This window comes from Lissotriton vulgaris, chromosome 3_1 (assembly GCF_964263255.1).
Source record: "Lissotriton vulgaris chromosome 3_1, aLisVul1.2, whole genome shotgun sequence".
Taxonomy (NCBI): domain Eukaryota; kingdom Metazoa; phylum Chordata; class Amphibia; order Caudata; family Salamandridae; genus Lissotriton; species Lissotriton vulgaris.
The window spans coordinates 1,378,667,389-1,378,680,477 of NC_141689.1; the positions used below are offsets into that span (position 1 = coordinate 1,378,667,389).

A 13,089-nucleotide genomic window follows, 5' to 3' on the forward strand; every position below is an offset into this window, starting at 1 on the left:
AAAAGATATGTATGCCCAATTTGCACCAGTGGAAGCTTAGACATGATGCACAGCACATGGACACTATTTGCCTTGGCGAAGGCTGGAAACAGATATCATTGCCCTATGATCTCTTCCTGGCCTTTGTACCAATGCTTCTTCGAGGCCCTCATTCCATCCACAAATACCCTGTAAAGCCATAAACCTTGCATGACAGCATGTTCTTCAATTGGATCTCCAGCAGTTAGCAACTTAAGGTATAGGAGAATGTATTGGTTGCATTTGCATGTTAATGAAATCGGTTTTCCAAAGCCCAGTTAGGGTAAACTATGTATTTGTGTAAAGCAGGAAGGAATTGAATGTTGTTGACGTCCTCCTTGTGGTCATTTTTACTATGTACCGAATAAAGCTTCATGAACTGAACTGACGTCCTCCAGTAAACAACAGAAATGGCACATAAATGCAAAGAAATATACAAACTAAGCCACAAAATTAACTCACCTCATACATTTTTCCAATACTTCCTTTACAAATTGGGGTTTCGGCCTATCAAGGTCCTGAGTAACGCAATCTGACCTGCAAGACAAATAAAATCCCAACTGTACTTTGTATTTTAAAGAAAAAAGGTTAACCTTGGCCTGGAACCATCAATTTACAACTCATTATATAACTAGCCATTTAAGTGACAGAATGTAGGAAAAATCCACTTATAATTTACATTTAAAAGGCAAAAAGATTTGCCACACTTATTTAAGTGCCAAGCGTATGTAGCAGATATAACTAGTTAAGTTTTATGGTTGCATGGAAACTACCACAACTACTTTTCCTACGGATAAGCGGTGTTTTGGCAAAATAAGGCTTAAGTAATCACCACTAATTAGAACAGAAGGTACCACAATAAAGGCAGAATTTGATTTGTCAAAAGCAGTCTACAATATGGGGTCTCAAATGCATCTTGGAAAATCTCTGCTGTCCATCTGTGACTTTATTCTGGTTTAGATAGATTTCCTCCAACTAAATTACAAATTCCACCAAGTCCAAAAAAAGGTGCATCATTTTTATTTGAAGTGTCATCAGTATTGAGTTCTGATGCTTTAATAACACCCAAACAGATTTGCTAGTAGCAGTGGATTTTAAACCCAAGGGAACAAACATTGTATCTAATGCCCTTTGGGAAGACAATCTACGTTCAGTTCCAATAAATGGAGTATCTTGCATTTACGATGTGTGGAATATGTATTGATGCTTTTTGTTAATGTATCAATCACATCCAGGCTGAATGGTAGTGACCCGATACATGCAGTGTTGGGATTTCTCTTTGGAAAGGCTACTTTTGTCCAAGGTAGGCATGCAAGCCGGCAGCCATTTTATCCACACCATTCCTGAAACCTTCTCTACATGCAATATTTTCTATTTGCTTGACTAGGTTCTTCTCAAAAGGAATTGGATCCATTCATTCCAAACTTGTGGGACCAGCCTCATGCTTCAGGGCTCAGAAAAACGTGGACATCATGAGGATGTAATTTTCCACCACTGATAGAGCGTTTGAACTTTTAAATGAGGCAAACCTGGTTGACTCTGGCTACCGTTCTTAGCCACCAGAAGATTATTACTACCCACTTGCATCTTGACCTATCATTCAGCAGACAGCCTAGACACCAGAGAGCCTTGCACACCTCATCAGGTGTGGAACCTTAACTGGGTTGCTAGTGTTCCTGTAGACTGGGCCCAAGTCTTTGAAACCTGCATGCTGCTTTACTGCTGTGAACTGAGGAAATATAATGAGATAACCTGTGATGGTGGAGGACGTGTGACAGAAGGTACGGCGACCCATTTAGAGGGGCAGGTGATAACATCCTGCCTGCGGTGCAGATGTGTGATCATCCACAATGGCTTCCTCGAGGGTGAACAGGTGATCTCGACATTGCATGGCTACAGGAAATGTGTGAGCATTCAGGTGAGGCAACCCCCCCCCCCCCAATCATCTGATGAAATGAACATCTGGGGTGTAGGACTTATGGCTCAGAGAACGTTTTGCTCTCACTTATTAAAACAATGAGAGGACAGCTGGCTGGATAGTAAGCAACAATTTATTGTAAAACGGTGACAAGAATGACCACATCAGTAGCAGATTTAACGACAAACTCCGCACTAGCCATTATGAGCGACAGCTACCCAAGGAACCCTTAATCCCCATGGTATTTCGTACTGTCATAGTTGTCCTACAAAGGAACACACACTAATAAACCTAGTTGTTGCTATTATCCAAATCAATGACATTCAATTTACGGACCTCTGCAGGATAAAAGGATTAGTTATCCCTGCTGTGATACAAACATAGAGATCACTCGATGAATTAAATGGTGGGCATAAAGATATTCTGACTCAAAGCACTGGTCATGTACGGCTAGCTGTCCAATTGTTTTATTTGTTATGCAGAATCAGGTTCTCGCTTGGCCACATTTTGCGATATTAAGCAAGTAAACTAAAATGTGGTGCCATCATTTCCTCATCTGTAAGCTTTGGTAACAGATGCTTATTCTTGTAAAATAATTTATGGGTTTATACTTTTGCACATCATTAACAATGTGGAATCTACATTTGCCTCACAATTTCACATCTGCAGACTGAATTAACACTTGCTTATTTTTAGTACATTTTAATAGTTTTATATTTAAGATACAAAAATTCTGTAACAGGAGCAAGAACAGAGGTCAAACATTTGCATGTCGGGTTTCCATTGTATAAGGTTTAACCTCGTTGTGAACACACAATCTAGATTACATACATTATTTGCGGGTTTTGAGCCCCACTTTAGCTTCACTTTCAAAATAGGGCCAAAAAATATGGAGCTCAAGGGGTCCAAATCCCTTTCTTTGTCAGTCCGCGGTTTGACTTCGGTAAATTTTGGGGTACCTGTGAGAAAGTGGCTCTATATATACTGGACCAAAGTAAGGTACAGTGTGTCTAGAGTTCACAAACCCCAGAGGTATAACCGAGGTTAAAGTCAGGCTGACCTTACTCTCACAAGTGGTAGCTTGGTCGAGCAGTAAGGCAGTACCAGAGGACAGTGTAAAGCATTTGTTGTACACACTCAGTCAGCAAAGGTTTTCCCACACTCAAGGACAGAACTCCAGGCCAATCCGTTTTAATATCAACAGATATAGTTGTTTTATTTTTAGAACCAACAGGTGTAAAAATATACTTTTCTCAATATGGGTACTTTGCAGAAATGCAATAAACTGTGTAATCGCAATAGATATAGGGGTTGCAGTAGGCAAAACAATTCTAAACACAATTTAGCATTGAGCTTAATGGGGTTTTCTACATAAATGCAGGTAATTACTTAATAGATTACTTTTGTAATCCCAGGCCTGGATCTTAGATTCAGTCTTGGGGTCTAAGCTGGAAGCAGTTTAGTAAAAATGTTTTAGTTATTGCAGTGAGTTTTAAGGAATAAAAAGCCATTTCTAAAGTTCACACTTAGAAACTTTTCAAGGGAAATCTGGCAATGTTATCCAAGGGGAGAAAATTCAGGTTGCAGGTATGATCTTATTACTTTTGTAATCCAGTACTGGGCTCCTAGGTCCAGCACTGGGGTCTCAACTTAAAACAGTTAAGTAATTACGTTTCAGTATTTCGTATGATTTTTAAAGAATATTTCAAGTTTTCAAAAGTAGACACTTAAAAGAAATTTCATAGAAAAGCAGGCAGTGGATTCCTATGGAGAAAATATAGGTTACTAGTAAACTTGGTTAGGGTTACTTTTGCGGTTCGGTACTAGGCTACAAGATACAGCACTAGCTTCTCTCCTGATCCCAGGTGACTACTTCGGAATTCGGTTGATTTTATATGAATATTTTAAGTTTTCAAAACTTCACACTTTGAAGATTTTTAGAGTCAAACCTATCAATGTTATCCAATGGCAGGTAAGTGAGTTACCGGTTTCCAGGTGAGTACACGACTGGTGAAGTTAAGGTTCTGGGCATAGACTTAGGGGTCCCCCAGGGTCAGGTAGGTACAGTTGGTTCACCCTCAGCGGCGCAGGGGCGGCCGGGTGCAGAGGTAGTTCGGCCCAAAGTTATCCAATGGGGGGCAGGGGGCCTCCGGTTGGTGGCTGCTGGCTAGCAGGCCACGTGGCTGTGGGAGCTGGGCTCCTGGTTACTTGCTCAGGGCAAATGGGGAATTAGTATAGGGTACAGGTTGCACTGCCAGGTGCACTCGGGCAGCTGGGTGCAGGGTGCTTGTGAGCAGTCGGGCGCTCAATGTTATTCAATGAGGAACTTGAAAAGGGAACCAAGGCTGCAGGCTCGGGGACAGAGGATCTTCTGGAACGACCAACACTTTGAGGGGTAAGTTGTGATCTTGGAGGATAGGCAGGCACCCAGGAGTTGGGCACAGCGGGCCGTGGGGAGCCAGGTGCAGGAGGTCGGGAAATCTTACCCCCTGATGGTCGCGGTCGGAGGGGTCCTTTGTCCTGATGCTGCAGGCGTAGTCGAGGTGGATCTTCGGGCACTGGACTTCGGGTCCCAGTCGCCATGGGGACGTCCTTGTGGTCCTGGATCACTCGGGCACGAGCCGGGCTCGGCGGGTGCAGAGTGGGTTGGTCCGGTGCTTCCTGGCTGGCACCAGGGGTGTTGTTGCAGCAGAGCCTCTGCTGATGGGAGTCCCAGGCTTTAAGAGGGTCAAGGCAGGCAGGTCCTCTGGGGGTCCCAAGGTTGCTGTCAGCAGGAGTCGCCGGGATTAAACAGGAGCAGGTTCCAGAATCAACAGGCCAGTAGGGCTGGGGCCCAAGTCAGTTGTTGTCGTCCTGTTAGCAGCTGCACGGCGGGTCTTCTACTTCTTGATCTTCTTTCCTTATCGGGATCGGAGGAAGGAAGGTTCAGGGAGCCCCTAAATACTGAATTTAGGGGTGTTACAGGTAGGGCAAGGGCAGAGACCAATAGGTCCCTGTCCTGGGGTGGGGTGGGTACACTCCCTAGCCTGCTCCTCTCCTGTGGGAGGGGGGCAGGAGCCTAGCTGTGATTGGGCAGGGCTCCCCATCTTCAAGATGGCCGGAGCCCGGGGTTGTGCTTCACCTAGCCTCCCCCACCCGAGGAATGGGGTTGGCACAGGCTGGCACACGCCCTTTCCTGACGTAGGTTTTGAAGCCAGTCTTCCCGCCAGGGTGGGGGTCAGGACTGGTGGGGGCCAGTTGCTGGGTACAGCAAATGGTCTGGAGAAGCTCACAGAGGCGGCAGGCCTTTGAAGCTTCCCCCTGCCCATCCTGGGGGAGGAGACCTACCACCTCGCCCAGGATGAGCATTGTTGCAGGCCCAGGACAGCGGGGGGCTCTCCACCCAGGGGTCCAGCGACGTGTCTGCTGTGTGGCAGCCTCTCAGTCCAGACGTGGACAGGGGTTAGGTTTCAGGGGCATCTCCAAGATGCCCTCTGTGGTGCATTTTTCATTAAATCCCACACTGACATCAGTGTGGATTTAATGTGCTAAGAAGTTTGATACGAAACTTGACAGTCTTCAGTGTAGATATTATGGTGTTGGAGTTCGTAATGTCGACCTCCCAGCACCATATACTCTTAATAGCATCACTGCACTTACAGTGCCCAGGAATGGCCCTGGGTACTGTAAGGGCACAGGGATCATGCACCTGTGCCCACACCACGCTGGCATAGGGTACCCAGCACTGGTGTGACTGAGGTATGCCAGGGCAGTGGGTTTTGTGGGCATGGCACCCGGGAATGTGTGTCATATCGACTCTTTGTTTAGTTCTGTAGACACTCAGCCTGCAAAGGCAGTGTGTGGGTGTCAGTGTACAGTGCCCCTAAGGGTGGCACAATAAGTGCTGCAGCCCTTAGGGGTTTTCTCTTGTCACCAGGCCCTGGGTACCTAGGGTATATTTTTACTAGGGGCTGACAGGTGGCCAGAGATGCCAATTGGGTTTTCAACACAGTTTTAGGGAAGGAGCACAGGCCCTGGGTACCTGGTTGGCAGGAGCCCAGGGCACACTCAGTCAAAGCACATCAGCAGTCAGAAAAAAGTGGGGGCATACCAATGCAAGAAAGATGGCACTTTCTCACAGCACCCTTTTGTTCCCAAATAACCCCCATCTACTAAACTATACATTTATAATTTATTGTAAAGAAAACCTTAAGTGGATACGTGTGTGCAAGGGATGGGAGGTAATAACGTCAGTGAATATTTTCACCAATAAACAATACTGGTAATAGCAGGAGTACTACAAGGGCACACACCTCTTCTGTAACCACTCCACCTACAGCTTCCTGCAATCAAACCACAACATATCCACCCATTCATCCTTCACTAATAACGTGTATTATCACACACCTCTACACATAGTAACAGAAAAAACCTGCATCAGAGAAAAAAACTATAGTTAATGACTTACTCCATAATATAATCCTGAAATTTAGACAGCATTCGCCTATGTTTCAGGCTTCACCCTGGATTCACACCATCTGAACATTATTCATTATCCCCCAAAGTAAAAGAAGACGGAGTCCGCATCATCCCTTACATTTTAACTAGCAATTTCATTTACCTAACCAGTACTATTCCATTTGCTAATTCCACCTTTAATTGGTACCATTCCTTACTTCAGGCTTTAAAAACACCTAAAAAAACACTAGCATCACCCATCACGACCACATGGATGGTGGCATCCATTGTGCAAGGACGAGTTACTTACCTTAGGTAACGATGTATATGGTAGAGACACAGTCTAGCCGCACATTCTTAACTTAGAATGTCCCCAGTTGTATGAATGGATCCGGAAAACTTTCCGCAGCAGCACCTCTGCGGGCCAGGGGCGGCACCGCACGGCTCCGCCCGGACGTCGTACACCGACTTGATGTCAGTGGAGCCATATATGCGACTCCCGGCGCGCAATCAGTATTCGTCGGAGAAACTTTTCCACGCCACAACGGGGAGCCACAATCAAAAACCTTGAGAAAACGGTGACTGTGTGCAAATAATTGAAGAAAAATAGAATCACAAAGGACAGTGCCAGGTACTGTATCCGGCAAACCAGTAGAAGGAAGAGCAGAGCACTGCTCTGAGAAGCACCCTGTAAGAAACTGGCTCTATATATACCGCACCAAAGTGCGGTACAGTGTGTATAGAGTCCAAGGGTCTCCAGAGGTTTGGCAGAGGCTAAAGTTAGATAGAACCTTACTCTCTAAAGTGGTAGCTTGGTCTAGCAGTAAGGCCGTATCAGAGGACAGTGTAAAGCATTTGATGTACACACTCAGTCAGCAAATGAATCCACACACTCAAGAACTGAATTCTAGGTCAATTGTTTTGTATAAAAAAATATACTGTTTTATTTCTAGAACCAAGCAAGCCTGGTACAGGTAAGCATAAAAATACTTTTCAGTAGTAAATTACTTGTGTGAACACAATTCCAAATTGCAGTGCAACTTGTACTAGTTTTGCTTACAGTTGTAAGTAAGCAGTTTGCAGCACATTGCAGGTATAGTACATTTGAATGAATCTGCTTTTTAAGTAAGATGCAGTTAAATACTTATCAGATTACTTTTGCTAACGTAGGACTGGATACTAGATTCAGCCCTGGGATATATCCTGAAAACAGGTGAGTAAATGAGTTTTGGTTAAAGGTACGATTTTTAAAGAATATTATTCTTCATTTCAAAAGTTGAACCTTGGTAACTTTTTCACACAGAATCACCAATGTTAACCTATGGGAGGAAATTTACTTTGCTGGGAAGTTAGGTTATCAATACTTTTTCTTACTCAGTGCTGGATCCTGGATTCAGTTTAGAAAATAAGTTTTGGTTATCTGGCTAATTTTTAAGGAAAATTTGTAGTTTTCAAAAGTCGACACATGGAAATTTTTTGGGAGAAAAAGTGTCAATTTTATCCTATGAAGAAAAATTAGTTATCAGTTTCAAGGTAAGTAATCGGTATTTTGAGTTAGGGTTCGACTCGGGGGTCTACCAGGGTCAGTGATGCACTGTTTTTGCACCCTCAGCGGCACTCGGGCAGCTGGGTGCAGAGTGTTGAGACCCAGTCTTAACTATAGGGGATAGGGGGGCTCCGGTTAGTGGCGGCTGGCAATCAGGCCACAGGATTGTGGGAGCAAAGCTCATAGAGTTAAGCTCAGGGCAAATTGGGGACCAAGTTAGCACAAAAGGGGCACCCGCAGCGGCGCTAGGGCAGCCGGGTGCAGGGTGCTGTTTTGAGGTCGGGTGCCCTGTTGATTTCAATGGGGATTCTCCGGGACAAAGAAACACTGCAGGCTCGGAGACGAGGATCTTCCAGGAGTGACCACCACTTTGAAGGGTAAGTTGGGATGTAGAGGGATGGTTCGACACCGCTGGGTTGGGCACACAAGGCCGCGGGGCGTGGGGTGCAAGAGTGCATTTGGACGTCGGATTTTCTTAACACACTGGTCGCGGTAGGGGGGTCCTCTGGATTGAGGCTGCAGGTGTCGTCTGGAGACAGGTCAGGGGTCGACGGATCTCTGGTCAGGGGTCGACGGATCTCGGGTCAGGGGTCGACGGATCTCGGGTCAGGATCGCTGGGGGAACCTCCTTGTGGTGTTTGTTCACTCAAACACTGGCTGGGCTCGGCAGGTAAAGTGTGTGCTGGATTCGAGGTTCCTGGCTGGCACCAGAAGCTGCAGTTTAAACGGGACCGGTGTTCACGGGAGAAACAGCTTGGAACAGGAATGCAGGCAGGTCCTCCAGGGTTTTTGAAGATGCTGGCCGCTGGACACGCCGGGGTTTCGCAGGAGCAGGTTCGAGGAGAGACAGGCCTACAGGGCTGGGGCCGTGTCAGTGGGCGTCGTCCTCTTGTTAGCTCTGCACCGCTTCTGGTCCTTTTCTTGTGGTTGCTGGATCCAAGGAAGGAAGGCTCAGGGTGCCCCTAAATACTAAATATAGGGGCGTTACAGGTACGTAAAGGTCCGGGACCAATGGGTCACTTCCCTGGGGTAGGTACACCCCCTATTCTGTCACTCTCCAGTGGGAGGGGGGCAGAAGCCCGTCCCTGGTTGGCTGGGTTCCCCCTCCTCAAGATGGTGGGGTTGCGCTTCACCTAGTCTACCCCACCTTAGGGGTGGAGTTGGCAGAGATAGGCACACCTCTCTTCCTCACTTTGTTTTTCCCGCCGGGTTTCCTGCCCAAAGTGGGGGGTAGAACCAGTGGGGACCAGTTGCTGAGTACAGCAAGTGGTCTGGAGAGGCTCAAAAAGGCGGTATAAATTTGAACCTTCTCCTTCGTGAACCCTGCCCATCCTGGGGGAGGAGGCACAATAAATGCTGCGGCCATTAGGGGCCTTCTCTGGTCACGGCGCCCTGGGAACCTATGGTACCAGTTACCAGGGGCTGAAGTGTTGCCAGAAATGCCAATTGGGTATATGATTTAACGCAGGTTCAGGGATGGAACACAGGCCCTGGGTACCAGATTGGCAGGAGCCCAGTGCACACTCAAAGCCCATCAGCAAAAAGTGGGGGCATACCATGCAAGAAAGGGCACTTTCTTACCCCCCCCCCCCCCTTAAAAGTAAGATGATGAGACTAACCATGCCCTAGAGAGGCTTCATTGTCCAAGTGGAAGTACCTGGAAAGTCCATCTACATTGGCATGGGCAGTCCCAGGTCTGTGTTCAACTTCTAAGTCCATTCCCTACAGGGAGATGGACAACCTCAACAGTTTAGGATTTTCTCCTTTCATTTGCATAGTCGTGCGAGAGATCTGCGGTCATTTTGAACCAGGAAGTGAGTACCAAACAAGTATGGCATCAACTTCTTCAAGGACCAAACCACAGCAAAGGCTTCCCTCTCAATGGCACTCCAACGCTGCTCCCTGGGGAGAAGCCTTCTGCTTATAAAAGCAACAGTTTGATATTGGCCTTCATCATAGGTCTGGGATAGGACCGCTCCTATCCCTAGCTCAGAGGCATCAGTCTGCACTATGAACTGCTTGGTATAATCTGGAGCTTTTAGAATTGGTGCTGAGCCCATTGCTTCTTTCAGGGTGTCAAAAGCCTTTTGGCAACTAACTGCCCAGTTAACCTTTTTGGGCATTTTCTTGGAGGGGAGTTCTGAGCGGGGAGTCACAATGGACCCATATCCCTTCACAAACCTCCTGTAGTACCCAGTCAGGCCAAGGAATGCCCTGATATCGGTCTGGGTTGTTGGAGATGCCAAGTCCAGGATGGCCTGGATCTTGGGCTGTAAGGTTTGTACCTGGCCTCCACCAACAAGGTGGCCCAAGTACACCACAGTGCCATGCCCCATCAGGTATTTGGATGCCTTGATAGTTAGGCCTGCAGTCTGCAAGGCTTTTAAAAACCTTCCCAAGGTGGATCACCACCAGCCTCGATTCCTCTTAGCGCCGACTTCGGGCGCGATCTTGGGGGGGGGGGGGGGGGGGGAGGACGAGGATAGCGCTCTAGTGTTCGGCCGATTTGGGGCCTACACTATAAATTGGGCATATGAATACCTGCTCCTCTGTTAGAACAAAGGACTCCTGAGGCGGAAGCCGGGAGTTTAGGGCTCCGATATTTTAAAATTGATATTGACCATCTAGCTAGCACTAGCATACTTTTTAAACACGCATTTGCATTTATGTTTTTTTAATTCACCCCCCCCCCCCCCCTCGCCGCACTTCCCTACCTTGTGGCTTTCCCTCCTGGGATTATTGTGGCATTAGGGAGCCGATTTGGGGCTCCTGCTGACCACCGGCCTCGATTCCTCTCGGCGCCGACTTCGGGCGCCATCTTGGGGGAGGACGAGGACAGCGCTCTAGTGTTCGGCCAATTTGGGGCCTACACACTATAAAATGAATACCACCTCCCGTCCGCGCCGATGGCGGGTCGGAGGCGCGCCAGAGGCAAGCCCGTCTGTGCCAGTCCGTGCCAGACCGTGCCATGGGCCAGAAACTCTGGTAGTTTCCCCGGGACACGCATTATCTACACTCGGGAAAATCTTCTGCAATTAACACCAATGCATAACCCCCTGGAACATTTGAAATTCAGCCCGGATGATCCTTGGCTGAGGGGCCTTGATTGGCCGGGGTCCATGCAGGAGAAGAACAACGTCGGAAAAACCACTGCTCCCCTTAACATGGCACTTTTAAACTGTAGGTCCCTTTCAAAACATGCCGTCGAAATCAATCTACTGATTTAAGATTTGAAACTAGATCTATTGTTTTTAACGAAGACATGGCTGTCACCGAATTCAGGAGCTGATATGGTCATGGCACTTCCAGGCGACTTCAATATGCAATGTCAACATAGACCTCAAGGGAAAGGGGGTGGGCTAGCGATAATTCATAGAGACTGAATTGCCTTTAGAGTATCAGAAGGTGGTGTTAATGACTGTGAAAGCACTCATTTTAATTTACAAATCACGCCGAATAAATCTCTACCAGGCCTATTAATATATCGCCCTCCGAGCAGTCCAGGTCAATTTATAGGATCACTCTTAGAGAATGTCATTGCCTTAGCCTCGGCTGTACCTAATTTCATCCTATTAGGGGATTTAAATTTTCATTTTGATGACCCTTGTGATAAGGGGGTTATGGATCTTAAGCTCGAGGTAAAATCTATGGAGCTGGAGCAAAAAAATGAAGATGCCACACATATTCAAGGGCATCTTCTCAATCCCATATTTACGAATGCTTCACATTTGGTATTAAGGCCCCCCCCTCCCTCTACCTTGGTCTGACCATTTTTTGGTCCCATTTGAGTGGCAAATTAATATTGACCTCCCCCGGATACAGGCGCCACACACATTAGAGAGAGTGTGGTCAAAACTCCCTTTGGAAAGCTGGATTCACAGACTGGAGCAGACCATTCCCCTTTCGGATCTTGATCCCGTAGAGACTGATATAAACCTCTTAAACTGGCTCAAAAGCTCCCTCGACTCAGTTTTTCATAAAAAAACATTGGAAAAGAAGAGCAGGGTTTTTAAAACTCCTTGGTACACCCCTGAAATCTGAGAATTAAGGAAAATTAGCAAGAAAGCAGAACGTACTTGGAGAAAAGATTGGGCTTCCCACAATAAATTAGAGTATAGAGCAGCCATGAGGACCTACAAATTATCCCGGAAATTGTCCCAAGCCACTTATTATGAGGAGAAAATCAGAACCTCCTCTAATTCATCAAGAGAGACATTTAAGATTGTTAAAGATCTCCTTAAAGCACCAACCCCTCCGACGGTGCAAGTGGCATTGGAAGCTAGGTGCAATCAATTCAAAATATACTCAAAACTCTGCCGCAGAGCGACCAAGCCTCTGACCGGGCTCATTCTTTGGCCCCTCCTTCCGGCACTCGCTTTGACTCGTTTGCCCCGATTTTAATGGACGACCTCCTAAAAATTCTGCACACCGTAAAGAGTGGTTCTCCCAATGACCCTGCCCCTATGCACATTATGAATCAGGTGGCTGCCACCACTGCACCAATAATCACAGACCTTCTCAATGCCTCCTTGACTCGGGGAATTGTCCCGCCCAGCTGGAAGCGGGCCATGGTTAAAGCGCTCCTTAAAAAAACAGAGCTCGATCCCGCAGAGTTGGCTAACTTCCGACCAATCTCGCTGCTGCCGAGCATCAGCAAGATGGCGGAAAAAATAGCCAATCAGCAGCTTTCATCTTTCTTAGAAAGTAATAAGCTGCTTCGGAAACTCCCAGACTGGTTTTTGCCCAGGGCAGGGAACAGAGTCTGCCCTATTAGCAATCGTGGAGGAGGTAAGGTGCATCTTGGATTCAGGGGGGATCAACGATGGTGATCCTCCTGGATCTAAGCACAGCTTTCGACAAGGTGGACCATAAGATCTTTAATCCATCGTTTGAGTAACTTGGGAGTGTTAGGTACAGTGCGGCAATGGCTCACATCTTTCTTGGAGAATCGTACCTTCCAGGTTTGGGAGGGTGCAGCACGCTCCAAGGTAACCCTCCTCGAGTGTGGGGTCCCACAGGGCTCATCACTGAGCCCTACTTTATTCAATGTCTATATGGCTCCCCTCGAGGATGTGGTGAATCCATTTGGGATCAAAATAGTCACCTACGCCGACGACACCCAACTGGTTGTCTCGCTCTCCCAAGAAGAACACTGCACGGATAATCTTCA

The 13,089-nt window shown here is 47.0% G+C and overlaps 1 protein-coding gene across 1 annotated transcript in view; it reads right to left on the reverse strand.

Moving 5' to 3' along the window:
- The window catches only part of NCBP1 (nuclear cap binding protein subunit 1), a 729,105-nt gene that overhangs the window by 502,146 nt on the left and 213,870 nt on the right, over positions 1-13,089 (reverse strand). Inside the window, exon 14 of the mRNA XM_086961848.1 lies at positions 481-555. Coding sequence (XP_086817974.1) covers positions 481-555 — 75 coding nt within the window. The remainder of the gene's footprint in view (positions 1-480; positions 556-13,089) is intronic.